This window comes from Parathielavia appendiculata (assembly GCF_033297405.1).
Source record: "Parathielavia appendiculata strain CBS 731.68 unplaced genomic scaffold N657scaffold_4, whole genome shotgun sequence".
NCBI lineage: Eukaryota > Fungi > Ascomycota > Sordariomycetes > Sordariales > Chaetomiaceae > Parathielavia > Parathielavia appendiculata.
In genome coordinates this window covers 419,279-446,205 of record NW_026944223.1, presented here as the reverse complement: position 1 = coordinate 446,205, position 26,927 = coordinate 419,279, and the positions used below count along the sequence as shown (strand labels likewise).

General features: G+C 56.3%; 8 protein-coding genes across 8 annotated transcripts; 5 read left to right on the top strand and 3 right to left on the bottom strand.

Annotated features, from left to right (window-relative positions):
- Positions 1-99: 99 nt before the first annotated feature.
- On the bottom strand, positions 100-4,078 carry N657DRAFT_670725 (ankyrin; the record flags this gene model as incomplete). Its single annotated transcript, XM_062795562.1, has 8 exons — positions 100-803; positions 899-1,086; positions 1,220-2,381; positions 2,429-2,938; positions 3,085-3,193; positions 3,318-3,569; positions 3,616-3,750; positions 3,854-4,078. The coding sequence occupies 8 exons, from the start codon at positions 4,076-4,078 to the stop codon at positions 100-102; spliced, it is 3,285 nt and encodes a 1,094-aa protein (XP_062648614.1).
- Positions 4,079-4,299: 221 nt separating this feature from the next.
- N657DRAFT_335573 (uncharacterized protein) lies at positions 4,300-5,158 on the top strand. Its single transcript, XM_062786876.1, has one exon. It carries the CDS (start codon positions 4,410-4,412, stop codon positions 4,944-4,946), a length of 537 nt encoding a protein of 178 aa, XP_062648613.1. The 5' UTR covers positions 4,300-4,409; the 3' UTR covers positions 4,947-5,158.
- Positions 5,159-5,337: 179 nt separating this feature from the next.
- Positions 5,338-5,564, top strand: N657DRAFT_679659 (uncharacterized protein; the record flags this gene model as incomplete). The annotated part of the gene is made up of 2 exons (XM_062796207.1): positions 5,338-5,489; positions 5,546-5,564. 2 exons carry the CDS (start codon positions 5,338-5,340, stop codon positions 5,562-5,564), a joined length of 171 nt encoding a protein of 56 aa, XP_062648612.1.
- Positions 5,565-5,941: 377 nt separating this feature from the next.
- Positions 5,942-6,783, bottom strand: N657DRAFT_615879 (uncharacterized protein; the record flags this gene model as incomplete). Its single annotated transcript, XM_062790481.1, has 4 exons — positions 5,942-6,287; positions 6,345-6,442; positions 6,561-6,672; positions 6,741-6,783. The coding sequence occupies 4 exons, from the start codon at positions 6,781-6,783 to the stop codon at positions 6,190-6,192; spliced, it is 351 nt and encodes a 116-aa protein (XP_062648611.1). The 3' UTR covers positions 5,942-6,189.
- A 1,795-nt stretch (positions 6,784-8,578) lies between these two features.
- N657DRAFT_570680 (uncharacterized protein) lies at positions 8,579-13,578 on the top strand (the record flags this gene model as incomplete). Its single annotated transcript, XM_062788757.1, has 3 exons — positions 8,579-9,798; positions 9,850-10,054; positions 10,114-13,578. The coding sequence occupies 3 exons, from the start codon at positions 8,579-8,581 to the stop codon at positions 13,576-13,578; spliced, it is 4,890 nt and encodes a 1,629-aa protein (XP_062648610.1).
- A 4,854-nt stretch (positions 13,579-18,432) lies between these two features.
- On the top strand, positions 18,433-20,386 carry N657DRAFT_569701 (uncharacterized protein; the record flags this gene model as incomplete). The annotated part of the gene is made up of 3 exons (XM_062788679.1): positions 18,433-18,773; positions 18,829-18,914; positions 18,966-20,386. The coding sequence occupies 3 exons, from the start codon at positions 18,433-18,435 to the stop codon at positions 20,384-20,386; spliced, it is 1,848 nt and encodes a 615-aa protein (XP_062648609.1).
- A 2,140-nt stretch (positions 20,387-22,526) lies between these two features.
- On the top strand, positions 22,527-23,202 carry N657DRAFT_334915 (uncharacterized protein). Its single transcript, XM_062786875.1, has one exon. It carries the CDS (start codon positions 22,600-22,602, stop codon positions 23,026-23,028), a length of 429 nt encoding a protein of 142 aa, XP_062648608.1. The 5' UTR covers positions 22,527-22,599; the 3' UTR covers positions 23,029-23,202.
- Positions 23,203-23,648: 446 nt separating this feature from the next.
- Positions 23,649-26,723, bottom strand: N657DRAFT_655043 (uncharacterized protein; the record flags this gene model as incomplete). Its single annotated transcript, XM_062794554.1, has 4 exons — positions 23,649-23,794; positions 23,872-24,591; positions 25,252-26,385; positions 26,465-26,723. 4 exons carry the CDS (start codon positions 26,721-26,723, stop codon positions 23,649-23,651), a joined length of 2,259 nt encoding a protein of 752 aa, XP_062648607.1.
- Positions 26,724-26,927: the final 204 nt, after the last annotated feature.

Below are 26,927 nucleotides of genomic sequence, written 5' to 3'. Positions count from 1 at the left end.
CCACCACTCCGTCATCGCCTCGGAGTAGCAAAAGAGTTTAGCCAGTCTTTGCTCTACTCTATCTAGTATTGAAATCACTGCCACACACGGCAAGTTCCATCACCACTCAAAATCACCACTCCCGCTCTCCTTTCCACCATCATCCTTCATCCCCTTCTCCCTCTCTCTCCTCCCCTCCTCACTAAACATCCACACAATCCCATACATATTTCGCGCCACAGTCACATCAATCGCCGTCCGCAGCTGATCATCCTCCGCCCGTGGATGAATCCCCAAATCAAGGAGCTTCTTGAATGCCCCCTCAACATCCTCCATCTCCTCCGGCTCCAACTGACTACCTCGCACACCCTTCCGTCCAGCCGTCACATGAAGCAGCGTCCGGTTTTTCCCATCGACAGCCACCAGATCCGCACCCAACTCAACAAACATATCCAGTGCCTTGGCATGCGTCATGTCGTGCTTGAGCGCGTACGTTGGGTGCCCGACCTTACTTTCCGGATTGCGCGTGCCCGCCCACCCAACCGCCGCAAACGCAAAGACCGGCGTTTCGCCTGCGCCGTTGCGCGCGTTGATGTCAAGGTGGGCCGCCAGCTCGAGGAACAGGGTGGTCGCGGCCGCGGCCGCCGTGGACTCACCTACGAGCCGTGGTGCGATGAAGTGCAGAGCTGAGTTGCCTGTCAGCGGGTCTGGGTCTGCTGGATTGACGCCGACGGAGAGGAGGTGTTGAATCAGGAACGACGAAATTTGCGCGCGGCTCGCGTTGATTGCTAGGGCTAGGTGCAGGGGCTTGCGGCCTTGCTTATCTGCTATATGCACGGCTTCTGGGCCGTGGCGAGCAAGCGAAACGGAGGTGTTGCAGTGTGCCTCGTCGACTTGTTTCCCGGACAGGGTGCAGAACCAGTGCAGAGGAGTGCGGCTTCGTCGTCGAGAGCGAGGGCATCCGCTCGAGCGGTGACGAGGGCGTTTATGGCATCGGCCACGACAGTCGGCTTTGGTTTTGGGACGCCGTAGACTGGTGCACCCACAGGAAAAACAGGGATGCAAGCTGAGGTCAGAAGTGTCCGTCCATGATGGCCTTTGCGATCTCTGTTCATGCCGAAAGTTGAGGGAGGAAACTGTCTAGCTTGCCACGGTCCTCCACAATGGCTGGGAGGACAAATTTGCCATCCGGATAAGACGCATAGACATCGGCGCCATGGGAGACAAGCAATTCAATGACAGCTTGCTGCCGCGCCTGAAGTTGAATGCTGGGTCGTATGCGGTTGATGGCCGGGCTGCCTCGTGAAGGGGATAGCGTGGTTCCACCTTTGGCTCCTCCTCCTCCTCCTCTTCCTCCTCCTCTCCCCACTCCTCCCTCTCCTCATCCTCTCCCCCACCCTTCTTTTGCTCAACCTCCTCATCATCTATGACTCCCTTGAGTAGCCGTTTCTCCTGTTGTTGATCCCCTCCACACGACGGCAGCTCATTCGGGTCCAGCCCTGCTTCCAACGGCAGCTTCATAATCCCCGGCTCCATCCAATTACAGACAGCGTATGTCAAGAGACCCCAAAACCAGTCTCTGCTCGCCCCATGTTCCAACAAGAGTCTTGTAACCCCCGGGTGGCCCGACATCTCCAGCGCCGACCGCCCAGTGACCCCCGACAGTTTCCTGGCAGTCGCATTGACATCAGCCCCGTGCTTCAACAGCACACACACCGTCTCCTCCCTCCAAAAACCGTCTGGCCAGCTTTTATCAATAGCGGCCAGCAATGGCGTCATCCCATCCGCATTCCTCGCTTTGATGTCCGCCCCTTTTGAGAGGAGGTACTCGAGCGCCTCGACCTGCCAGAAGTTAGCCCCGCTCGCGAGGATGTGAAGGGCCGTTCCTCTCCGCAGCCTGTAGCAGAAGCCATCCGGATTGTAGGTGGCATTCACATCAACGCCAAGCTTCTCTACAAGCAACTGGATAATTTGCAGGGAAGGCTGGCTCCGCAGGCATGCCGCGCCGAGCAGCGTGCAGCAGACGTTTTTGTTTTTCTGCACCCAGTCCTGCGCCTCAAACTCGGCCACCTTGTCGCCAAAGTACTCCGACAACTCTGCCTGGCCGCTTCGGATGAGGTGGTGAAGAAATATGTCCTTGCTCCAACGTCGTAGCTGTATCATATTCCCTCCGAGCTGGGCATACTCCTTAATGATGTCGTAGTCACCATCCTGCAGCACATCGCACAAGCAATCGGCGGCATTGCCATCTTCGTCCGCAGGTTCGGGACTTTCAAATCCAGGATGTCTTGTCCGTTGGTCATGAAGCAAGTTCCCTTCTCTAGAGGCATTCTCGCCCCTGGACCAGCCGCCCAGCGTCCTCTCCACCGGCGAGTCCGACCAGCCCTTGGGAATTCCTGAGGCTGTGGCACGCTGGTCTGTACCTTCCGAGCTTCCTCGGCCGCCTTACCCCTGTCCGTGGCTAAGACAAATTCCTCAGACGGTCTCTGGCAGTCACGAGGCTGAACCCCATGAGTAATCAGAGCCCGGACCATTTCCCAGTTTTTCCTCTGCACCGCCATGTCCAAGGGAGTCAACATCCTCGTCTCGCCGTCCATCCGAATCGCCGCCTCGGCGGTCAGATCGGCACCCCCGCGTTGCAGCATCGCAATGATGTCGACCATGGGCGGCGGGCCCGGAGCCTCGCATTCCGTCAAGGCATGCAGTGAAGTCAGTCCGTTTCCATCCATGATGGAAGGGTCTGCACCGTTGCGCAACAGGTACCAGACGGCCTCGGGGCTTCCAGCTCGACATGCATAGTGCAGAGGCGCCCTGCCCTCACCGAGCAGGTTGACGTGCTCCTCGAGGACGCTCAGCTTGCGGTACTGTACGAGAAGAAGTACTGCAACACCAGCGTCTCTTTTGCGGGCGGCGACGTGCAGCGGGGACAAGTTGCTGGTGGCAAGCGTCGTCGGATCAGCTCCAGCACGGAGAAGCATTCTAACAGCTTCCTCCCCAAACACCACAGCATAATGTAGGGGGGAGTACCCATCAATGTTTGCCTCATTGACGTCCAGTCCTCTGAATGCCGGACTGTTGACGCAAGTTCCAGGTGGCTCAGCGTACCCGCCACGTGTAGTGCCGACTGTCCCTCCGCGTTCTTTGCCAGCGGCGACACAGTCCCCTCGTCCATCAAGACCAGAATCACTTCCTGAGCTCTTGGGTACGTCTCAGTCTGGCGAAGAACCATATGGATAGTTGTGTCTCCGTCCTTGCCGTGTACGTCCGGTTTGACCCCAACTGATATTAGACCGGAACCAGTCCGGTCCTCTCGTTTTTTCCACTGCCGAGTGGATCACAGTCCTGCCGTCGTCCGTGGCCGCGCCGGGATCGGCACTCAAGCGGATGAACTTCTCGATCACGTCGACATCGGTCCCATACTGCTCCCCAATCACCCAGAGGATCGTGCGGCCCTGCTCGTCGCGCGCGTTCAGGTCCATGCCGACACCCACAAGCATCCTGAGCATCTCATCGTGATGACGAGCGAGAGCGGTCCGGGAGGAAAAACCGCACTTGTTGTAGCTGAACAGCGGCGGCTGGCTCTTCTTGTTCTTCCTGTTCACGTCTGCACCGGCCCGCAGCAAATTTGTTGATGACGGTCATGAACTCGCGGCTGTCGGCGAGGCTGTTGATGCTGTGCAATATGTGATGGAAGACATTGTCGCCATTGCCGTCGGCGATGTTCACATCTGCGCCAAGCTCCAACAACATGTCGAAGACCTTGACGTTTGGCTGTGATTGACTCAGACCGGTGTCATGGGCCAACCGAACGATCATCTCGAGCAGAGGTCCTTCCGCGAGCATTTACAGCATTGATGTCAGCTCCGTATTGAACCAAGAGCTCAAATATGCGGGGCTTCTCTGTGTTGGCAATATGCATTGGGGTGTTGCCGTTGCTCGTCTTTGTGTTGGGGTCCGCGCCTGCCGAGAGAAGGATCTCGGTGAGGATCTCTTCAGACTTGTCCATGTCACTCCAATGAACTAATGGGTCGTCCCTTTTCTCGACAGCGAGATGGAGTGGGGTCATGTCTCGTCCGAGCCAGTCCCGGTCATGGTCCATAGTGGCGCATCGAGAAACTTTTGGCGGCGGAGTCCGGGTCGGAGCATCAGGCGGCGAAGAGCACGCAGAACACCGAAGCCGGGGATAAAGAAGGCATTGAGCACATCATAGAGAATTTCGAGTTTCGTCTCCCCAGGCACAGAAGGAATAGTTCCGGCGTGAATAACGGAGTTGAGAGCATAGAAAGCGATGTAATCGTGCCAGTTCGGGGGTTTGCAAATGAGCCCGGAGTTGCCATGGTTCGTTGTCCCCTCGGGGCCTCGTCGGTGAAGTTCATGTTGTCTCGGAGATCGATCCTGCTTCATGTTGATGTGGAGGGATAAAGTGCTAGATGCGAGGCTTGGGATGGGGGAGAACCTCCTCTCCGGAGCTGATACCTGATATTGATATATACTCATTTATTCCTCCGCGGCTGAAGTGCCTGTATCTGAGTGAGTGCCAGCGTGCCCTCGGTGCCAATGGTATGTATGTATTTTACTTGGGGCTCAGCTCATGTGGTGTAACACGCCGCCCTCGGCCTTACCACATTCTCCAAGAGGTTTGCAGTTTTGGGGCTGAAGAACACGGAGCTTGTCTCGAGCACAACACAACCAACTTACTGCGCATGTACACCAGTCGACGTCCATCATCGACGGTGGACGCACTTCTTTTCTCCGTGGACGACGACCTTCAGTCGCTGGTGTTTCCGCCTTCCATTACCTGGACGACGGGAAGCTGGTTTCCAGCTCAAAGCCGTAGCCCGCAGCCTCGCGCTAGGGTTTGTTTAGCCAAAGTGGTACGAGTACTGTACTTTGGGTCAATTGTTGATTGCCATCGTCGTCGTCATCGTCGTGTTGGAGGGAATTCTAGGTCAACCGCTCTGATTTAAATGGCGTTGTCGTCGTTGTTGTTTTGGGACGGGTTTGATGAACCCCGTTTCAGGCCTGAAACATGCGGCCCTGGCAGTCTCGAACCCCCAAAAAGTTGCAGCGGCGAGTTTCAAAAATAGCCGCCCAGACTCGGGCCTTGGCGCTTTCATTCGCAGAGCTTCAGCATCGATTCGCTTCTCTATCATCTTCATGGTCTGTGTACGGATAACTATTGCCACTGATTGCAGACTTAAAACACAATTTCCCTTCTCCTCTTCTAATACACATCAGCTGGTCTGAATACCTTCACCCTTTCTTTTTTCAGTCCATCGACTTCCTTGCCCACGGCCCGGTCCGGTGCCTCTCTGGAATAATCTCAATTCCTCGACAAAAACCCACCAATCGGTCAAAATGAAACCCGCCACCTTCGCCGCTGCCATGCTCTCACTGTGCTTCTCGGTTGTCAGCGCCGGCGTCATCATCACGCCCATCAGGCCGGAGCAGGTCGTTCCCAAGGCGGATGATGACTGCTTCTTTGGCGTCACAACTCCCCAGGGGTGTGGGTAAGTCTCTTTACGTTCTGATAACAAGCTGGCAGTTACTGATCGGACCCGAGCAGATCGCTCCGAAATAACTGATCTCGCTCCACCATTCAGAGTTGCCCATGGGTTGGAGAGAGTCGATTCACAAGGAGGTAATCGTTGATGTGCCTATCTTGGGGCCAATCGATATCTCATCTGGACGGGGACGCCGGTTATCTGACACGAGTCTGGAGGGTTGGGAATAGTTTCGGAGCGAGGCTTGTGGCTTTGGATGTTTAATAAATGCTGTCTTTTGGTGTATACCCCATTTTGATTTGACACGCGTACATATGTTGGGGGGGAGGTGTGCGTCAACGTTGATTTCGACATTGGCCCGGGGTGCATCCAACCGGAGACCGAGGTCGCGATGTTCTTCTCGTGGTGCTTTTTTCGCTTCCGGTGTCTGGAGGTTATGTATCACCGGCTGTCGCGTTCAACAATCGTCTCGCGGGTTGCAAGCGCGAGGATCTCAGCGTTGACCTATCATGAAATATAGTACCGGCATCAAGAGGGAACGGCTGACCGATTTTAGGTATGTATTGGGGTATATTGTACACTCCACCATGTCTCCGACAATTTGACAAGCCCATTAATCCACAATGACGCGGAGAGAGTCGCGAGGCAATCATTGCGCCGCCCGTCCGTCAGCCCGCCGTAATCCACTGCAGGTCGCCGTTCTGTTTCATGCCGGAGCCGGCGCGGGGACCTCTGTCGCGCTTCCTCGTTGTGCGCCCGGTTGTGGAAGGAAGAGTGGTAGGTATGTAACGAGTAGGGACGACACTGTACTATCCGCGTTAGTCGGTGACACTTGTATCTAGGGGACAGGGAGCGGCATACAGGCCATTCCGACGTTGAAGTATCCAGGTGTGCCGGTGCTCTTCTTGGTATCCTCACTCTCGCCCAGCCAGCTCTGTATGCTGAAGACAACGGCAGCCCTGGGTCGACACATCGTCAGCTTATCGCGATCGTGAGCTGGTGGTGAACGGATGGGTGTCCAGCGGAAAGGGGGGTGGGTGGGTGTCAGGGGAAACTCAAGAACCGGGCCGAGCATACCATCCAATATATTTGTTCCTCAAGAAGACCGCAGCCATCGGCAATGTCGATGCCAGGGTTGACTGGAACTCGACATTGTCGCCTTTCGCAGCAGGCTCTTGATACGGGATGACTGCGGCGTGGTTAGGGTTAGCGCACAGGTCTCCACGATATCGTGTTGGGGCTCTCTTGATTACTCACTCAAGTCCGGTTGCCTCATATCTTTCTCTTTGCTGGACTCCATGGTGTTTGGCTTGTGCAAATGCTGGCTCGATGATAACCCTTGGAGATCACGATGCTGTTTGGCGTCGAATGTGAGTGCAGCCCCAAAGTCTGCCCCACCGTAGGCCGGGGTGTGGGATAGGCGCGGAAGAGTTTCCAGGAGTGGCAAGAGCCGACACCCAACTTGGCAAACGGCCGAACTCCGCAAAAGCGCAGTCAGATCTCGCCCCGCATTTCTTTCACGTGCGGTTTGTTCGAGATTCGATACTACCTGAGCGCAAGCAGGAATCATTAGCGCAGCGTCCTGAAAGATCACCTAGCGTCTCTTCTTGAAGCATATGATATAGTTAATCCATGCGGACACATTTGTTGCTTGACATCTCGGTTGTGGTAAAGAGTCAGGACATCGACCTCCACGACCGACTGTGAGTGTGACAGAGGTATAGTACAATACTGTACAGTATCCGTACAACAGTCGGTACGCTATTCCATACGATCCAGCCCTGGTTCGTTTCCTAATGCGGGACCACGACAGGGATCCTGGTCTTAAAGTCTTGAACTCAACAGCGCTGCAACTCGTTCTGATGCAGAAAACTCACTCCAGTAAGGACTGTCTTGGCATGTTCTACTATTCGTTGCATTTCTTAGAATAAATACGGGCTTCTGGCTGTTCGGTGGAGAGTGTGTAATTCTGGGTAGGGGCCCCAATCTTGGGTCTCGCGCTAGGAAACCAACCAGGGCTGGATTGTAGTGCCATTCGCTCCCGTACGGGATGATTGCACACAGATGCCCAAAACCATCTACGCCGTTTCCTGGTTGTTCACTGGCACAGTTCCTAATTTGATTTGGGACATACCGCGGAATCTGCCCCCATCTCCGCTGATTGTACGGCTGGATATCGACATCTCATCAACGTGAAGAACTCAGGCTGGCCAGTGGCCAGTTGCAGTGAGCCAGCGCCAAGCCACGACAACCAAGCTGAGGATCTCCTCGAGAGCGATCTCCGCGCTGTGTGCCGTGCACAGTTGCCACTCACATAATCAAGTGTACAGCATATGAATGCAATGTCCCGCGTTTCAAAGTACGAGCCGAAGACGGGAGTGTGTGTGGCAGGATCATCATCTCTTCCCAAGTGTAGCACCCAACGGAGCAGGGAACCCGATATGCCGTTCTCCCGCAGGCATTAACGTTCAAGAGGGACGCCGAGATTTGAAATCTCTCGGTTTCACAGGAGCACGGGCTGTCCATACTCCACGGGCAGATCAAGACAACATCAGAAGTTCACAACACCTCAACTTCATAACTCCCAAGCACCTGCTGAGCCGTTTGGGGACAAGCCCCACGCCGAAGACTTCCAGTGGGTCCCGCAGGGCCCAACGCACGCAAGCCTCAGCAATCCGGCCTCCCGCGCGCAGGGTCTGGTCAGGCACGGTACTGTACCTACGGGACCGGCCGGCCTGGTACGGAGTACTCTCATTCACTTTGGGCAGTGGTGTCAAAAACCCATCGTCGCTGTGATTAACCGCCAACGCCCGGTTCTCCTCCGCAGCATCGTCGAACCTAGAAGTCCTTCAGAAAATCGAACAGCTGTGTCAGCCGTCGCTTCCGCCCGAAGACCGGCCGGTGTACCAGTAATTCGTCGCCTGCAGGGCCAGACCCACACTCCACAGGGCAGTCCACTGCGCTGGACACCGGGAGAGTGCGCGCTCAACCTCAGTCCATCACCACCCATCCATATTTCAGATCTCCCGACCAGATAAAAGCGATTCATCACCCCGAACAACTTGCGGCATGGCGCAGTCGCTCTGTTCTTTGCGATGACCTCCCGGCCCCCCTTGGGCGTCCAACAGCGACCGCCACAGCACAAGCTGAGCGGGCCGACCCTGTCGCAACGCCCGGCCACCGCCCACCAGCGTGCTCTCTCCCACCAGCAGTATCCTCCCCCGTCCCCCGTGCGCAAGGACGCTGCATTCTACGACTTCAACGCGGTCGACCCCAGCGATGGCGCCCCAGTTCGTCCTGCCGCCCAGCGCCGGGCCGGGTCCCGGCTCAAGTTGGAGCTCTCACACGACTCGACCGATTCGATTTCGCATGCCCCTATTAGCGAATCCCCGAGCGCCGTCGAGTCCTCCAAGCCCTTCACGCCGTCCCGCATTATGCCCCCAACCGACTCTTCCGACCTGGGCGATATGAGCCCCCATCTCTCGACCCATCCGCCGAGCGCCGAGATCGACACGCCTCTGCCCATGCCTCACCGTCCGCCACCCTTTGTCGCTAGTCTACCGCGCCGTGAGATGCCACCACCAACAATATCAAACCCAATCAAGAAGGATACCCGTCCGAAGCCCTTCACCATAGAGCCGCCAGCCGCTGCCCCACGGTACTCGACACTCGCAGGTCCTCAGCCGAGAACAGGCGGCTTGACTGCCCCGATGAAGACCGGATACGCGGACTTTTTCCCTTGGACGGGGAATCACCCAGAAGATCAGTTCTCCGAGAATGTTATCCGGCATGGATACTACGACAAGGGCCCATTCTCTACGGTTGAGACACAGTCCGCCAAGGGCATATTGTTCCCGGCCCTAAAGCACAAAACTGGGCTCACTGCCCTCTCTTCTGTCTTTACGGCCGTGTTGGGCCAGAGGAGGCACAGCGGCCGGATAACGGCGCCGTCCACGTTCAAGCCCCCTCCTCGAGTTACCCTCACCGACACCAAACGGGAGGCATGGTTAAGGGACCTCGCGAACCCCGCCATTCCGCTTCGAAAGCTCAGCAGGACGATCCCTCACGGCATCCGCGGCAAGGTGCTTCTTGAGCAATGCCTGAACAAGAACGTTCCAACCGACCGCGCCGTCTGGTTGATAAAGTGTGTGGGTGCAAATGAGATTCGAGCAACCAAGAGGAAAGGCGTGAGCACCTTAGTCATGGGCGGAGAGACCAGGTGGATCAAGGACTGGACTGTTTCGGTTGAGCAGTTCATCGAGCATGTTTTCTTCTCCTTCGACGAGGATGGGTGGAAATCCAAGGTGCACTACACGTAAGTTTCCGTCTCTCCACCAGTCCGGTTGCCGGGCTAACAACATCGCAGTACCCGACTGGCAGCACATTTGTACGCGGAGCACTTGCTTGATTGCGAGCATTACTCGGAATGGCTCGTATCAAGTCTCGAAAACAGCTCCGAGGCCAGGCTCCCCATGTGGATGCTCATCACCCAGTTGTACTGGAAAGATCTTCTGAAGCTGAGGAAGTACGGCCGCAGGTTGGTCACGGCTCTCATGACACACCACCACTTAGTATGTGAAATATGATAGCTTCCGGCTGGGAAAGGTACGGGTGCTGATAAACGCTCCAGATATATAATCACCCCGACAAAGACATCCTCCAACCGCTCCTCGACAACTTGGCGCAGTGTTTAAACGCATTAATACTCAGGAGTCCAGAAAACTTTGTGTGTCCTTCATCCTGGTCAAAGTACCGCGATGCTCTGAAAGCTTGCCTTCCCGCTGGGGACGAGGCACGACAGAACTCGTATGGAGCTATCAATGGTCGGAACGAGCAGCTTGCCGCGGCTGCCAACAGGTCGCAACCCGCCGCTCGACATATCCTGGTGCGAATGCTGGACGCAACACTCCAAGCACCCATGCCAGCCGAGCTACCCGCCCAGTGTTGGGACATTTCCAAGGACAAGGAGGCCTTGGCCAGGGCTCTTCTGGAATGGTGCACCTCCCTCTACCGCCCTGGGCTGGCCAAAGTCTACGTCACGAGCCGGATTCTACGACACTGGAGCACGTTGGGCCTGGATCCTACCGTGGCAGTGCTGGATTTTCTCGAGACCGATGCTTGCGAGGACGAGCCGCGCAAGGCTACACTCTATCACGTCGTGTGTGAGCTTGTCCGCTCAGACATCTTTTCAGTGCCGCGTTTGATTAAGTGGCTCATTGCCCGCGGAGGGGTAAGGAGCCCTGAGGATGTGTCACCGACGGCTCCGGGGCGGACTCGTCTCCTTGCTGAAATTCCTGCTTCCGCCCTCGCTCCGCCTCAGCGGGATCTCAGAAACGCTGTCCTCCGGCGCGCTTCTTTCAGTGTGGTTGACGAGGCACAGGATGTCGAATTGGCGATACGACACCTGAAGCACACATTGAACCTGCCCATGGATGCTGGGGACCCGCTGCTGGAGCAGACACCGCTCTCGCTCAAGAAGCTTACTAGGAAGATATCGTCTGCGAGTCGAGCGCTCAAGGCCGAGCTTGGCTGCTGGCTTCGGGCCAGCTTCGCCGCACATGCCAAGGAGAACGAGGAAGGCGGTCAGACTTCGGATATCTCGCCTACCATCTTCTACGCAGTTCGATCTGTGCTCGAGGCTGCTGAAGATTTTTTGATGCTTGGAGACATCATGAAGATGCTCACCAAGAACTCGAGTCTCGAGATCCTGGCGGCCATTTCCGATACCGTCAGCCGGCACTTTTTCATCTTCTCCGCCTTGGGCGACACCTTGACGCTGTTTCGAACTCTTCATCAGCGGCTCAAGGCCGCCGTCCGAGAGCAAGGGTTTGCATTACGGCCGCTTCTGGCTTCGCTCGTCGCCCTCGTCCCAAGAATACCCGGAATGGAGGACATTGCCTCGCAGTTGAAGAAGGATCTGGCGCTGAACGACCGCCAAAATCCCGTAGACGCGTGTTCGCCCGTGTCCGACAACATGGTTGCCCGGCTGCAGGATGACGCCGGTGAGCTGCACGAGGAGATTGAGAAAATACTGGCCGGGGGTTCGAGTCTCGACCGAAACACGATGGAGCGACTGTTCCAGACTATCGTGCAGCGCCTGCAGTTCAGTTGGGACAGAGCAACGGACAAGCAGCGGGCTTACGGCACCTTGCTGGGCCGGCTGCGACTCTTCAACACCCAGCACTTTGACGGACTCATGGTCAAATGGCTGCTGTTCGTTCGCACGCTCGGGAACCGCCCGTCCATCCTGAGGATCTTTCCGTTGCTCGTCTCGGTGGGGTGCCTCGACCTGTGCGCCATCCTTGCAACCGCCTCGGAGTTGTCCGCCGGGCAGGGCGCGGTTACAGCGCGGGCACCCAGTGCGGGTACCCCGCCTCATGTCGTCCAAATAACGTATCGAACGAGGTACATGCAGGAGGTGCTTCAATTGCTCACTGCACCCATTCGGCAGGACGACCTGCTGACGGTCGATGAAGCATACCGCTTCGCCATCCTTCAGGATCAGGCGATTCGTGAGTGCCCGAAGGAGGTCCTCGGCCTCATTTTCCTGGCGTCTGCCGAGTACTCGTACGCAAAGGGGCAGAACGATGACGAGGCGCTGCCTCTAGAAAGCGAGTGTGTCCGAGCGAGCCTCATCGGATTGCTCAAGCGCCTCGTGTTGAGGGACGCCGGGGGGGTTGCGCGGGCGTTAAGTGTCAAGAACTCGAATCCGCACATGAGCGGTTTGATCGACAGCTTGACGACGGATTTGCTGATTCCCACCGGGGACAGCCGGAAACAAGTTACCTTTGAGCAGGTTTTGGAGCTCACCAACGAGTTTACTCTCCCATTCTGCCAGGTGAAGCTAGCCCTGAGTCTGAGCTCCAACGAGCAGGCCATCCACGAAACCGCGGATCGACAGCAGTCGCACGTCGATCTCTTCGCCAACGCTATGGACAAGGCCATTAGCGCGGGCAACATCACCTGGGTCGGCATGTTGAGCTGTCTCAGCCCAGAGATCACCCAGCATCTCAAGCTCCGCGCCCAGAGCCGCTTCTTGGAGCTCTTACCCTCCCTCCGCAGCCCACCAACTCCGAACACCGTTCTCCCGCAGACGCTCCAAATGGCAGAAAACTTGCTGTCCGTCATCGACGCCATCATGCGCAGCAGCCCAGCCGGAGCGCGGCAGCCCCAACTGCCCCCGGCAGTCGTAGACAAGCTCGTCGACCTATGGGAACTCCTCGCCTCCCCCGACGAGCCAGCATCAATACCCACGATCACCGACTCATCCTCAACCGATCCCAAACTCGCCGTCCTCACCCACTGGCTCCCGCTCACTCTCAATTTCATCACCCTCCACGCCCACCAGCAACAGCTACAGCTGCAGCAGCAACAGCACGTCCTCGACAACCCCTCCTCCTCCTCCTCCTCCTCCACCACCACCACCAATAAACCCCCCGCCACCGCCGCAGACGTCCGCGCCAGGATCCTGGTCACCTGCGCGGGTCTCATGCAGGAGCTCGACCACTCGTCCGCGCACCCCCTGCACCAACACCTGAACCGTGGTACCGGTACTGGTACCGGTACAGGCACGGGGTGGTTTGATACCCGGCCGCTGGGGCGCAGGTTATTTGACCTGTCATGTTTGCTGGTGGATAACCTCAGCGAGGAGGCCAGGGCGATGTGTGTGCGGGCGGTGAGGGATTGTGCGGGCGGGGATGCGAGGTTGAGGTATTTGTTTAGTTTTTCGGGGGCTGGGTCTGGGTCGTCTGCTGCTGGGTCTGAAGGGGCGGAGGAGGGGGGGACGCTATTTCTTGCGCATCGTGAGAAAGGATTGGTTGGTAATGGTGGTGTTGGTGGAGTGGGGGGGAATGGGAGGGGTGCAAATGCTGCTGGCGGTGGTGGTGGTGGTAATGGTGGAGGTGGGAATACCATGTTTAGTGGCCTGTTGGGCACGCCGGCTGCGCTGTGGGGGTTTGATCGCGGCCAGGGCGGCGAGAGGCTCAGTGTGTTTCAGTATCGGAGGTGGGAGGCGCTGAGCGAGCCGACGCCGAATGTGGGGGAGAATGATACGGCTTTGAGTCTGGCGCTCTTTGAGGCGAGGAAGGTGCAGTGAATAGATAAACAGGGGATGGTATAGGCTGGTGTATTGGGTTTCTTTGTTCTATGCTCATGTTGATATGTTCATGTCATTTGCTATGGGTGTGCTGCGTCTTCAGGTATTCAAGGGGGTGTTGGTGTGTCGGAACATTTAGGATGGATGGATACCCCGGGGTGCTAGCATTTATATTTCTTTCCTCTGGCCATAGCGGGTGTGGTTTGGGTTTGTTTTAGCAAGAGGGTGTTCCTCATGATGATACCATCCAGTCATTTTTAGACTCTATCTTCACATATGTACATCCAGTCATGCAGCCGGTCGGTTGGGTTCTCTGTCGATCCGGATGGGGAACGAAGATACCTAACGCTTTACGTACACCATTTTTTGAACGATCATGGAAGGGGGAGGTGCGTTCGGTCTCTAATTCTTCCCTACGATCTCACATCTTGGGTATTGGGCGGCGACTGCATTCAACAGATGGTCTGTTAGTTTTCTGAGCGCGTGGCTTCATGGACAAGTTACATAGAGAAAACGACGTTTGTAGTTCTTTTCATGGGAATGCGCGCATGCTTGATCCTGATAATTGCCGTGGAGATTTGTGTTCCTTAACCATGGATCAGATCGCATTTTACATTGATCGGTGGTTATCCATGGTCCTAGTGTCTTGCCTGGTGGTATAACGAAGATGAGGTTCTTAGAGACCTTGGTTTTGTGCTCTTCTTCTCTTCTACATCGTTAATTCTCCTATACGTTCAACCCCTTGTATTTCTCTGTCCTTTTCCATCCCTACCCCTTTATTTTATCTTCTCATCTAGCTCTTCTCATTTTAGGCCTCCCTCATCTGTACTTTGGATTTTTCTCTAATCTCTCCCGATTACTGCGACTCCCGCTACTGCCAAGGGCTGCTACAAGGCGGTGAGGAAATCAATCTGAGCCCGGATGCAGCATTAGACACTGGATCCCAACAGAGATAGGCTCATCAGCGGCCAGTGCTGGGTAGCCTACCTCCATCGACTGCAGTGGTTGGATCGCCGAGCATTACTCGATGAAAATTACTGTAGCAATTGACTGTCACTCTTCGGCAGTTCGTCATTGACAAGGTTCCCAAAGCTCAAACCAGTACCTTACTCTATACGCCGTCAACGCTTCTGAGACTGCAGATAAAGAGTGCGGTCACGCAGTGTGCTCAAGACACCTTCAAGTATCTCGCAACACCCACAGGAGGCACAACTGGCAATGCCTTCGACGGATACCGTCACATGACAAACATGTTCCATGAGGACAGGGTCCAACTGGTGCTCTTATATCTCTAAAAGCTCTGGGCAGAGTTGGACTGGGCGAAGAAAGCTGCGTATCGCGGGTTGTCCAATGTTGTCCAGAATATCCTTTGGTAGTCGTGTTGACATGACGTTGCATGTCTGAGAAAAGTAATAAAGAGAAAGAACAGAAAAAGGAAGAAAGACGCAAAAGTAGAGAAGAAACAAAAGAAAAAAGAGGTCAAAAAGAATGGGATGATGTTCAACCCGGATGGCCCGGAGAGTAGAGACCTGGCACGGGGACGACTTCTTCCTTGCCCTTTTGGGCACTGTCCACGGAGAGGGCCCTGCGAGGATGCTGGGAATTTGGCGAGATGTTCGTTCGGTCGGTGGATCATCGCCGGGGCAATCTTTTCTCAGGGTCATAGCGCCAACCCTCGCCGCCAGATCTCTGTTGGTTTTTCGAGGCGGTCTCGACCGAGCCTGCAGCCTGCTCGTGTGCCGACGCTGCCCATCATGTCCCGCAAGGCGGTTCGACAGGACCACCGCCGACAAGGAGCTAGCTGACAAACCGGCATGAGCTGGGTGGTGGAGGTGGGTAACCGGGCGAGGTCCAGGGGCTGGTCTGTTCGGCCTGGTGGGGTCCCGGTTTGGTGGCCGGGGACCGGGACCGGCAAGACACACTCCGCCGTCGCATTTCCAAGGCGGCGGGTAATTGTCGCGATATACTACACTATTGTGTCCCTATGTTAAGCAGCATGCTCTTTACAATGAAAAGACAAACACCGTGTGTGTGATGATCCCATCTGGAAGGCGATCATGGTGTCATGCCAAGCCCTGTAGGCGGCAGCAGTTCGCATCGAGCATCTTCGGCAAAGATGCTTTGTTGTTTCGTTCTGACGATCTCAGAGTCGCCGGTCCTGCGCGACAGTAGCAAGAGCAACTCGAGAGGGCTGACTTGCACATCCTTGTTGGCGACTGAACTGATAACGACGTTGTGCCGTCCTAACCTTTCATCTCAAGTTGCACTGGTTGTGGAAATAGGAGTATTGGTTCAGACGGAGAGTTGCGTCGTTTCAAAGGATGAAAAAGTTTTCATCGACTCAACCAGAGCCTGAGAAGCGGCGACATGCGAGGGATATGGAGGAGTGATGCGGCGTCTCAAGATGCGCAGGGGTCCGCTTCGTGAACCACGACTGTGTCGCCGGCGCTTGCAGGCGTTTCTCACGAGTCGCTGATGCCCGTTTAGGTAACATACATGAATCAGCTCTTCGGCATCTACATCAAGGCGAGCAGTGAAGAAAGGTTTCGGAAACATCGGTGTTGTCTCTCGACACTTGGAAGTAGAATCCTACTTAGTGCTATCCCCAACAGCTATTGTCGTCATCCAGCTCTGGCCGGGATGGTAACTGAAGAAATATGGATGATGCCTAGCTGACCAGCCACCCATTTGAGAACGAAGGCTGTCATCTCATCTCCTATTACCTACTATCCAAGACACCCTGTTGCCGGGGCCAGGTGCCCAGGTGGTGAGAATGTCACCTACCATGGAACGCGGGGCTAGGCAGGCTCTATAAGATAAGTGATGGGAAAAGATCTGTTTCGCCGACGTTGCGGTAGGATTTGTTTGGAATTTGGACTGCGATGCGTTTGGGGTTCTTCTTACATTCAGAACTCGTCGTTCTCAATGATCCCAATGTGCCGGGCGGTGGTGGGGGAGACGGGAGGACAAAACACGCCTGACTCGGGGGGCTGGTGTCAAGTAATGCAGGGCTGCTGCTCGGCCGGGAAACTCGGAGACTTTAGGTGCGAAGTCCCAGTCCGAAAGTCACAAGGGAGCCTACTATGCTAGTTTATTTCCGTTGCCAGTCCGATCCATGTTGTCATCGTTCTTTTATGAAGAACTGTGCATGTTCAATGTGGGCTTTCGCCACGAACAGGGGCTTTTGCCACGGGGATCGAGTCAGTGTCCGCATCCACTTGGCCGGCCGCAATGTTTAGAGAGAAACGGGCAGCTTCCCTGTGTCGGACGGTAACTCGAAGTATAGCCATGATACTGCCAGCATCTTGGCCTGCCAGTGGTGATAGACCAGCTTCATCAACGGGGGTCTGCAACTTTTGTTTAACCAAGTCGCCCCTAAATTAGTCAAGTGTGCCGCTATTTCCGAGCACCGAGCAGGAAGATAGAACTCTGACACAGACGACCGCAACCGAGGGCAATGCGCCGGTGGGCGGCGGAGGAAGATCGCTGCCGTGATTTTCTGAAGGGCTGTCGATATCCGTCCACAGTGAGCATCGACCGGCTGTCAATTGAACTCCTTGCCGGGCTGGCGGTTGAGGAAGGGATGAGTGGTCGGGCCGGGGCCGAGAAGCGCCTGATGCCGAGTGGAGAATGACACCACGACAGGGGTCGGAGTTAATGCTCGCTCGCTTGCGCTGCATCCCGAGACACAAGACGTCCGATCGCCTCTGTCAGGGGCCGTTGATTGGCCATAATGGGACGGGCAGGGGCCAGACATGGCATCTGGCACAGAAGCCGCATCAACTTCAGTCCAACGACCTCGCCTTTGCACGCGCTCTGATGGAGTTGGTGTAGAGAACTCTGAACAGCGCGGCAACACGGCGCCTTTATCCTTAGTCTTTCTGGAAAGACCGGGCTACAGTAGACCGCAAATCCCCTTTCTCGTACACCGGACCGCCGGCTTTTGTTGGCGATTGGCTGGTCCAAACGAGTTGGAGTTCTAGTTCTGAGAGTCGGTCAAACTTGACCAACCAAGACGGCGGTGATGTGGTCTGCAAGGTACCTGGCTAGGCATTTCCTATTTCGCCGCTCGTGCTGCCCACAACTCTCAAAGTCAAAGGCCCGGAGGGACGCCGGGCCCCCTCATGACCCCGAGTGTCAGAGATGGAAGGCAGGAGCTCCCCAGGGTCCCCTTCCGTCCCAACCCTAAAAGTCTGAACCGGGAGTTTGATTATGCAGGTACGGATTCCTACAGGTTGCATCTCTGCCTCCTCCCCTTTGTCCCATCCTTTGTCAGACGCCCCCCAACCCCTGCACCGCGTTTTGGAATCGTGGAGCCGCACACACCTTATTCCTCTCTCCGGCCCTCCTACTGCCCTGGCGCTGGATGATACAGACTACCTAAGTTCCTGGCCGTAAAAAGCTTGGTGGTAATCCCTGCGGGAGGGGCTCCGGAAGGTCTCGAAACCGCTTGGCTTGCCATGACATGAGAAACACCTTGGCGCTCTCCGTCGGATCGCCGTCGCAGCACACACCCCTGCTCCCACAGGCGCCTCTTCTCTTAAACACTTGGTGCGGGCCTCAGGACCCGTCGTCGCCCTTCTTCTTCAACCATATCCCGTTCTCACTCTATGCGGTGGTAGTTGTGTCGTCCGTCCTTCTTTTCTTCCTTTCCATTCGTTCCTTTCTTCGGACGCGGGTTGTACTTGTACAATACATATCCCAATTTACCGACAGCAGCTGTCGCCATCATTCCTTTGATATCGCTTCTGCTTCTGACGGTCTGGCACCATCTTTCATCCATTCGACTCTCAGCTCCCGCGGAGCCTAGTTCTGTTCAACATCCCATTGGCATCCCTCGAACAAGTGCCCAGCATGTTGATGAAGACTGCGGTAACGGCCCTTTTGGGTCTGGCCATGGCTGCCGAGGCGGCCACGGTCCACCATTACAGACCGTCCAGCACGCTGGAACGACGACAGAACCGGGGCGGGCGATTTGGTGGTGGAAACAACAACAACAATGGGGGGAACAACAACAACAATGGGGGGAACAACAACAACAATGGGGGAAACAACAACAACAACAATGGGGGGAACAATAATAATAACAACGGTGCCAGCGAAACTTGCCTGGCACCAAACGCTATCCAAACCGGCTCGCAGTCCACCGGCCAGAATGGTGCGCAGGCCGCGGATGGTCAGGTCGAGTCGGCCGTGTACGTCTATGCCTGTTCCATAGCAGTCTGAGTTCATGGCGCTAATTCTGTCCAGTTCCGACAACAACTTCATCAATTACTGCGCAGGCGAGACCTTGACCAACGGTCTGCAGAACCGCGATGGTTCCTGCAACGGTATCCGTATGTGCATCCATCCCGTCAGACAGCGGGTTCCTCGCTAACCATCGGTAGCAATGGGCAAGATTCCCGCCGTCAACAGGATGGTCTCGACCGTCATTACCAACCCCAAGAACAATGACGACCTCGAGGAGCTTACGACCTTCGACATCCAGGTCAACGTTGCCAATCTGCAGGCCGGTTCCTTCACCAACGCCACGAGCACCTACTACTCGGCTCCACAAGACCTCAACGGAGCTGGCCAGGTTATCGGCCATGTCCACGTTACGGTCCAGGACACGGGCGACACCCTGAACCCCACCCAGCCGCTTGATGCCACCAAGTTCGCCTTCTTCAAGGGCATCAATGACGCCGGAAACGGCCAGGGCCTGCTCAGCGCTGAGGTAACCGGAGGTCTCCCAGCCGGTTGCTACCGTGTCTGCACTATAACCAGCGCCTCCAATCACCAGCCTGTTCTGATGCCCGTTGCCCAGCGTGGTTCGCAGGAGGACTGTCGCTACTTCAGTGTCGGCGGCGCCTGCGGAAATGGCGGCAATAACAACAATAATAACAATGGTGGAAACAACAACAACAACCAGGGCGGCAACCAAGGCGGGAATCAGGGAGGCAACGCTGGTAACCAAGGCGGCAACCAAGGTGGCAACGCTGGTAACAACCAGGGCAACCAAGGTGGCAACCAGGGCAACCAAGGTGGCAACCAGGGCAACCAAGGCGGCAACGCTGGCAACAATCAGGGCAACCAAGGTGGCAATCAGGGTGGCAACCAGGGCAACCAGGGCAACCAGGGCAACCAGGGCAACCAGGGCAACCAGGGCAACCAAGGCGGCAACCAGGGCAACCAAGGCGGCAACCAGGGCAACCAAGGCGGCAACCAGGGTGGTAACGCTGGCAACAATCAGGGCAACCAAGGTGGCAATCAGGGTGGCAATGCGGGCAACGGTGCTGATAACAACGCCGGTAACTCTGGTAACAACGGCGGCCAGGGTGCTGGTCAAGGTGCTGGTCAAGGTGCTGGTCAAGGTGCCGGTCAAGGTGCCGGTCAAGGTGCCGGTCAGGGTGCTGGTCAAGGTGCCGGTCAGGGTGCCGGTAACAACGGCGGCAACAATACTGGCAACAACAACCAAGGCGGCGGCAGAGGAAACGGCGGTGGCGGCAGAGGCAACGTCGGAGCGGGCGCCCAGAACAATGCGGCTACACCCAACAACGGCACTAACCAAGGTGGCGGCGCCAACGCAAACGCTGGTAGCGCCATTGCCGGCATCGCAGCGCCCGCAGTAGAGGACTCGGGCGATGCTGCCCGCCCGTTCTCGGTCAATGGCAACACCTTCGTGAACAGGGCGGCCGCGGTTCAGCGCGCCTGTGCCATCCAGAACAATGGCTGCGCCAATGCTGTCAACTCCGGAGCCGCCCAGGGCTCGACGGTCGCTGACTGCAATCAACAAGAAGCCGCATGCCGGGCGGCCGGAGGTGCCTAAACCACAGCTCTTGTCCGTTTCGCCAATGTTACCACCCTGACCCCTCCCGGCGCCGCCCCATACTCGGAGCCCATGGGACAAGCCACTTGCGGGAAGGAGTGTGTACCATATTCTTCTTTTTATTTCTACGACGGACAGGAAGGCAATGCTCTGGTCCATAATCTGCGGCTATTTTGATGCGGCTTGTTGTTGGCGGTTTGGCACGCGGGGTGGGCGTTGCGTCGTCCTTTATAACCTCTTAGAAAAAGAATGGGAAGACGGTCTCGATCGTTGTTTTCTTACGTATCTTATTGTGTTCGTTTCCTTACTTCATTGCTCATCTCAATAGGCCGGCGATGTTATGACGATATTTTACGGAGTTCATGCATCGCGCTGTTGTGGTTTTTGAGTGTAATGAGTGAATAACTCGAGGGGTTGTCAACTGGTAGGTAAGGCAGCAAGTAGCTAAGTGGGTTCAGAGTGGAAAAACATTGAACCAGTCTATAACGGGGAGATAAAACGTAGCCAGGATTCCTTAACCCAGCTTATTATCAGACAGACACCTGGAAAAAATGTATATCGCGAGTCGAGTAACTGACATAAAGTGTTTGTGTTCCGTGACTCGGATAACCCCTGATCTGGGATGTTGTATGTCTCATCACCCCCTACAGCGCGGTTAAGGTGTTTCGGACTTTGTCATGTTCCTTGGGGTGGTGGGCTCGCCCTGAACAGGGTCCCCGGGTAGTTCTAAATCTGAGTTCTTTGCTGAGACAGCAAAAGTTGGTTGTGAAACGGGGACTAGGTGGGCGCCAGCTGAGGCGGGTGAGTAAGTGGATATATTTCAGGGGTTTCTGTGTTTGGGGCACTTGACTTGGAAGTCCAGCAAGACCCTGGGATATAACGGATGACCGATAATAGGGGATAGCCTGGGGGAGAAAGAGGAGGAGGGGGGAAAGAGTTTCGAGAGTACACTGCTGGGTCGGAATGAGGAGAAAAGGTGGAAACTAAGAGGTAAGTAGGGAGTGTTTGTTAACCACCACTCTAAGTGCTCCCACATTGTAATGTTGCTATAGATGGCCTTCGAACTGTAAGGTTGAATCTCTGGAGGCAGAGATGTGTATTTCATAGTTACCTTAAATATCCGGAACCTTACTTCACTCACCCTCAAGTTGCCGGAAGTCTTTAAGGCGTGAGGTTGGGAAGGTGGGCGTGTCACGTCACGGACGACATGTTTGTGAGGCGGGACTGTTGAATTAACACTCTCTTTCCTTTCCTTTTTTCTTTTTTTCTTCCTACTTCTTTTTCTCTTTGCCTTTTTCTTTGTGTTATTTTTGATTCTTCAGCGATGTACATGACGTATGGTCTTCTTTTCATTATTTAGTCGTGCTTATACGATGCAAGTCCTTACTGACCTGATCGTTTCCGCGAGACTCGTGGCGGCGACAGCAAGGTCGCTTTGCCCGATATGAGCTACAGAGTGTTTCCAGGTTACACATACTGCTGAGGCGAGGCCATTTCGAGATCTCAAGAGCGATACCGCTGATGGAGGGAATGGTAATAGGCGCTGTTCGCAGCTCTGGATTTAACTGTCACTCAAGCCCCCCCGATTACAGTTCACTCGTTCTGTTGTCCCGAGATGAATTGGCAGCAAGGCACTTACTTGTTAGTTCTGCAGCTTCCCAGTTGCTCCAGTCCTGCTGGTAAGAGAACGCTTACCTACCTTGTGTCTGGCCAGCCACATCACCTTTTCTCCCATCGGACCTCCGAGCACCAGCAGCTGTCCCTTCCTGTACAACCTGACACCAAACTACCTACTACCCAAACATTCCCAATCAACTTCGCCCAGCTCCGAGTCCATCTCCCTACAATTCTCTCAATTCCCAGCCTCATCTCCCAAGCACCAACACCAAGTCAAAAACGCCCATCAACCAACGAACCACCAGACACACCAAACAAAACCTACCCCAGCCACCATGAACCCAACAACAACACTCAAAGGAGAATCACCCCCGGCCCTCACAACCGCGCAAGCCCGCCTAGCCTACCTCTACAAGGACCTAACCCGCCTCTCCGAGATCGCCGCGCCAGACATCATCCTGCACCCAGCCGACCGGAACCTCCCCCTCCACCACCACCCGCACCCGCACCTGCGTCCGCGGCCACCACTCATCGGGATCGCGGCTGCGCAGCAGCACGAGGAAGAGCTCGTCGCGCTGACGTGTGGCACGCTCTCGATGGACGTCGAGAGCATCACCGTAGCAAAAGACCAGAGTTTTGGGTGCGTCATGGGCGTGCTGAAGGCCGGTTGTTGTTCCCCCACTCCTTCTTTTCGTAGGAGTACGGAGGATCATTCACGAGCTGGTTCCGGCGCTGGTGCTAGTGCTGAGTCTCGGAGGGAGGGGACTCATCGGAATGATGGTGGTGATGACGATGATAGGGAAGATGGAGGAGGAAGGGATGGGGGCGGGGAGGATGGTGGGGATAGGAACAAGGAAGACAAACACGAGGTAGGCAGCGAGAGAAGAGGAAAAGGACCACCACGCGGGAGGATTGAGATGCCCTTTTGTGGGGTGTGGAGGTTTGATGAGATGGGGAGGGCCGTCGAGCACTGGGAGAATGCCGCATCCCCGGAGACGCTGGTGAATTGGTTGCGGGGGAAGTAGAAGAAATGAGCAGGAGTGAATGTCAAGAAGCCGGCAAAAAGGAGGCGAGAGAGTCACCGGTGGTCAACAGCGCCAGTAGGTTCAATCAGTCATTGATGCTATCGGACGTTGGAAGACGTGAGATACCTGTATCAATCCACTGGTCTGGGGAAGGCACCTAGATGGACCGAAAAACGGTAAACACTCAGTGACCAGAAGCAGTGCGATCAGACATACCCATGCTTGTACATCCATTCTCTGTTACACTGTTCCTATTCTCACAAAGCCCATACTTTCTTGAATACACATTGTTAACTTGACAATCGGCAGTGATGCCTTGGCCTGTAGCCCTCTAAACAGCGAGACCCGTGCCACGTCCAGCCCGATCTCATATGTCGTACCCGACCTCATACGCGACATCGCCCAAGCCCATGACCAGCGCAATAGATACGCCGGGGGAGCATGGCTCGAACCCAGCAAAATCAGCGTCCACCAGGGCGATGACCAGTTCAAAACGCCTGGCTCATTCCATCCGTCAACCTCGCGCCAGCGTGTCGACTCATCAAACATCTTCATGACAGTGTCAACGCACGGCGGCCCCCTTGCCTGAACCCCCACATCATGATCTGCCGAATAGGATTCTACTCGTCGTCCTTTTCGCCGCCCAGACGAACGCGCTCGTTCCACTTGCGCTTCCCGACGCGCGTCTCGTAGTGCGGCGCCTCCGTCTTGATGTCCTGGCTGACGCTCTCCATGGCGGCCCGCGTCTTGTTGCGGTAGCAATCCACTGCCCGAGAACGAGTCAGCAAAAACCATCAACCACCCTCCCCAAAAAGAAAGGAAACGAGAAAACCACAAACTCACATGCTCGCTGCAGGAACACGGTCCGCTCCGCAAAGACACGGCTCTGCAGCCACGCCATCCGATAACCCAGATCGTTCAGACGGACCTCCTTGCCCCTCGTCGCCCTGCGGATCCGGGGGACTGCGACTTCACCCTCCTGTCCTTCCGCCAAGGGCACCTTGACCATGCACCTGCCAGCGCGCCTCGAAGAACGCCCGCCGCGCGGCGCCCCGCGGCCCTCCGTCTCGGTGATCCCATCATCGTCGGCATCGCTCGCATCCTCAGTAAAAAACCTGCTGCCCGTCGCACTAGGAGGGGGGCTCTGCATCTCACGCGGGAAGAAGGACCGCGGGTAGACGCTGTTCTTCTTGCGGAAGCTGTCCGGGATCTCGCGCGTGTCAACGACGTCCAGCGTGACGCGCACCCTCAGGCGGCTGTGGCGATCCGTGTCCTCGACGAGAATGAACTTGCGCTTCTTGGCCTCGGGGATGTCCGGGAAGAGATCCGCGGGCGCGTCCGGAACGCCGCGCGAGAGACTCGACCGGTGAGCCGCCATGGCGGCACCGTGGGCGGAATTGCCGTGCGTGTCGTGGATCGATGACATAGACGGACCGTGTGGTGCACCGCTGTAGTGGCCGTAGCCGGTAAACACTTGGGCAGGCCGTTCTTCAGCGCCGGGCTGGGCGGCGGCGGGCTGGTGGTGATGGTGGTGGTGCTGGTCGTCAGCATAGTCTCCTTGGCCTATAATCAAAGTTGTTAGCCAAATCGGCCTTTTACTCCCCCCCAGGATTTCAGGGTCAGCCCATGCCAGGCCTTGGCAAAGCGCGCGCGCTGGATGATGCAAGTGTGATACTCCGAGAACCAAAACAGCGCAGCAAGAGCAGCAACTCGCAAATCTCAAACGGCGCAGCAAAGAATACAGATAGCGAGCATCTCGAGGTGCCATCATGGCGAAATCAGGCTCCCTGTCAAAGACACTCGCGCAGATATGTGTGTGTTGTAAGGATGAAGGTGCTGGTTGATATGTGATGAGCGATGCTGATGAGTGTGCGCCAATTGCAGAGCAGAGAGTGTGCAATGCAACAGCTTCTGCCAGCAGCCAGCCAGACGACCGAGAACCAGCAAAACAACTTAACAGCAGACGCGACTAATGTAATGTACAGTTCTTTCTTTTTGTACCAGGTTCCTGTTGTCGCCCTTAAGAAAACGGTGCTCGAAATCGGGTCGCCGCGCGCGCCGGTATATAGGACGAGGACCAAACGAGCATCCCCAGAAATTCCCGACACGACCGAAGAAATCAAAGATAAATGACAGGCGCATGTAGAACAAGTTGACTCGAAGAGGTATCACACTTAATCACAACAACAACGCGCGCGCTTTAGGCCATCTGGTGAAACATACCGACTTCGTCTCCTCCCTGAGCGCTTCCGTCCGGTTGGCCGCCGTGGTGATGGTGCATTTGCGGCGCCATGTTGTTGAGCCCGGGCTTGCCCATGGCCGCGTTGGTGCCGGCGCCCATGGGTGTCGGTGTCGACATGCCCGTCGAGCCGGGGGCGGCGGCGGCAGGCATGTGGGGAGTGTGGGGGGTGGTCGAACCAGCTTTGCCGCTATTGCGGTAATTCATCTTTGCCATGCGGCGGACGCGACGGCTCCTCAGGCGCGGGTCCTGGTTGCTGTTACGCCAACTGTCCACGGCCCGCTGAATCAGGCCCCTCTTGCCGCGCAGTGGTGGGTTCAACGATGCCAGCGCCCAGCCCACCGAGTTGCACTCCGTCTCGTATTGCAGCCGGTTGCCGCGGTACTGGTCCTTGGGGCAGCAAGCGCGAGGGTAGACGCAGTTCTCGGCCTTGAACTCCGCCGTCAGCTCGTCCTGGTTCACCGATTCGACGTCGCAGCGGATCGTGTACTCCATCTTGACGCGGTCCCGTGAATACTCGAACGCAATCCACTGGACGCCGTTCGTATCCTGCCTAACCACTAGCGGCGTAGTGGCCGGGATCGGGCCAGGAGCGGCATTAGGATTCACACCACCAGCGGTTGACGTGGTTGGTGTCGACAAAGCGCCGTTCTGAGGGCTCGTTGACGAGGCGCTCCCCATGGAAACGGGGGCAGAGGTTCCTGGCATCCGCTGGTTCAGGCCGTGCGTCTCGATCTTCGTATCCGGACGCGGGCTGACTGTCACCCCTGATTGCGGATGCTGCGGTGCATGCTGGCTGATGGAGTGCTGAGGGGGCGTGTGCGACATCATCATGCCCGGCTGCGAACCCATGGGCTGGTGCGACTGTTGCGCGTGCTGCGGGTGTTGCGCGTACGGCGACTGCCCCGCCTGGGCCGGCATGGATGAATACTGTTGTTGAGGCGGAGCATAGTACATCGACTGCTGGTGCAGTTGCGAAGGAGGTTGTGCGTACATGCTTCTCTGCTGGTCGTGACCCGAGGGCGACGCCACTGAAGCCGGCGAGTTCGACTGCGGAGTGTGGTACGAGATTGGCGGGTACGGCCTCGGCATCGTGGCAGCCATCATATCGCCCGTGTCTGCGAAGGCGCGTTAGCTTATGCCGTCTGAGATGATTGTGTTGGAGTGTTGCTAGCACAAGGAAGGCAAAACACTGACCTGCAGAGGTGTATCCGCTAGTCGCACCTGGCGTGCTGTAGGGGCTCGCGTGGGCGTAATAGGGCAGGCCGTGGTCTTGCGAATTTGCCCCCTGGTTCTGCTGAGGGTACGAGTACGCGCTTGAATGTTGGGGAGGCTGCGGCGGCTGCGGTTGTGCCGGGGTCTGGCTGTGATGCTGGTGGACAACGCTCGAGGGCCGGGAGTGTTGCAAATGGGGCGGAACAGGACCCTGCTGCTGATGGTGGGTGTGATGCTGCATAGAGGAGACAACCATTAGTCCTCACGGTACAGGGTTCTTTGAGACCAAAACCATGTATGTGTGGGTGTTCTGATCCGCCCTGGACGCGTCTGGGAATGTTGTGGTTTTCTTTCCTTCGAAGCGCGTGCAAGGACTGGGGAGCCGGGAAGTACTGTCGGTCCCCTGGAAAAAAAGACGACGGATCCACGGGTGAGGCGGGCTAGC

Excerpts from the sequence above, each read along its gene's own strand:
- N657DRAFT_335573 (XM_062786876.1), top strand. The coding sequence starts at position 4,410 with ATGCGAGGCTTGGGATGGGGGAGAACCTCCTCTCCGGAGCTGATACCT.
- N657DRAFT_334915 (XM_062786875.1), top strand. The coding sequence starts at position 22,600 with ATGGACGTCGAGAGCATCACCGTAGCAAAAGACCAGAGTTTTGGGTGC.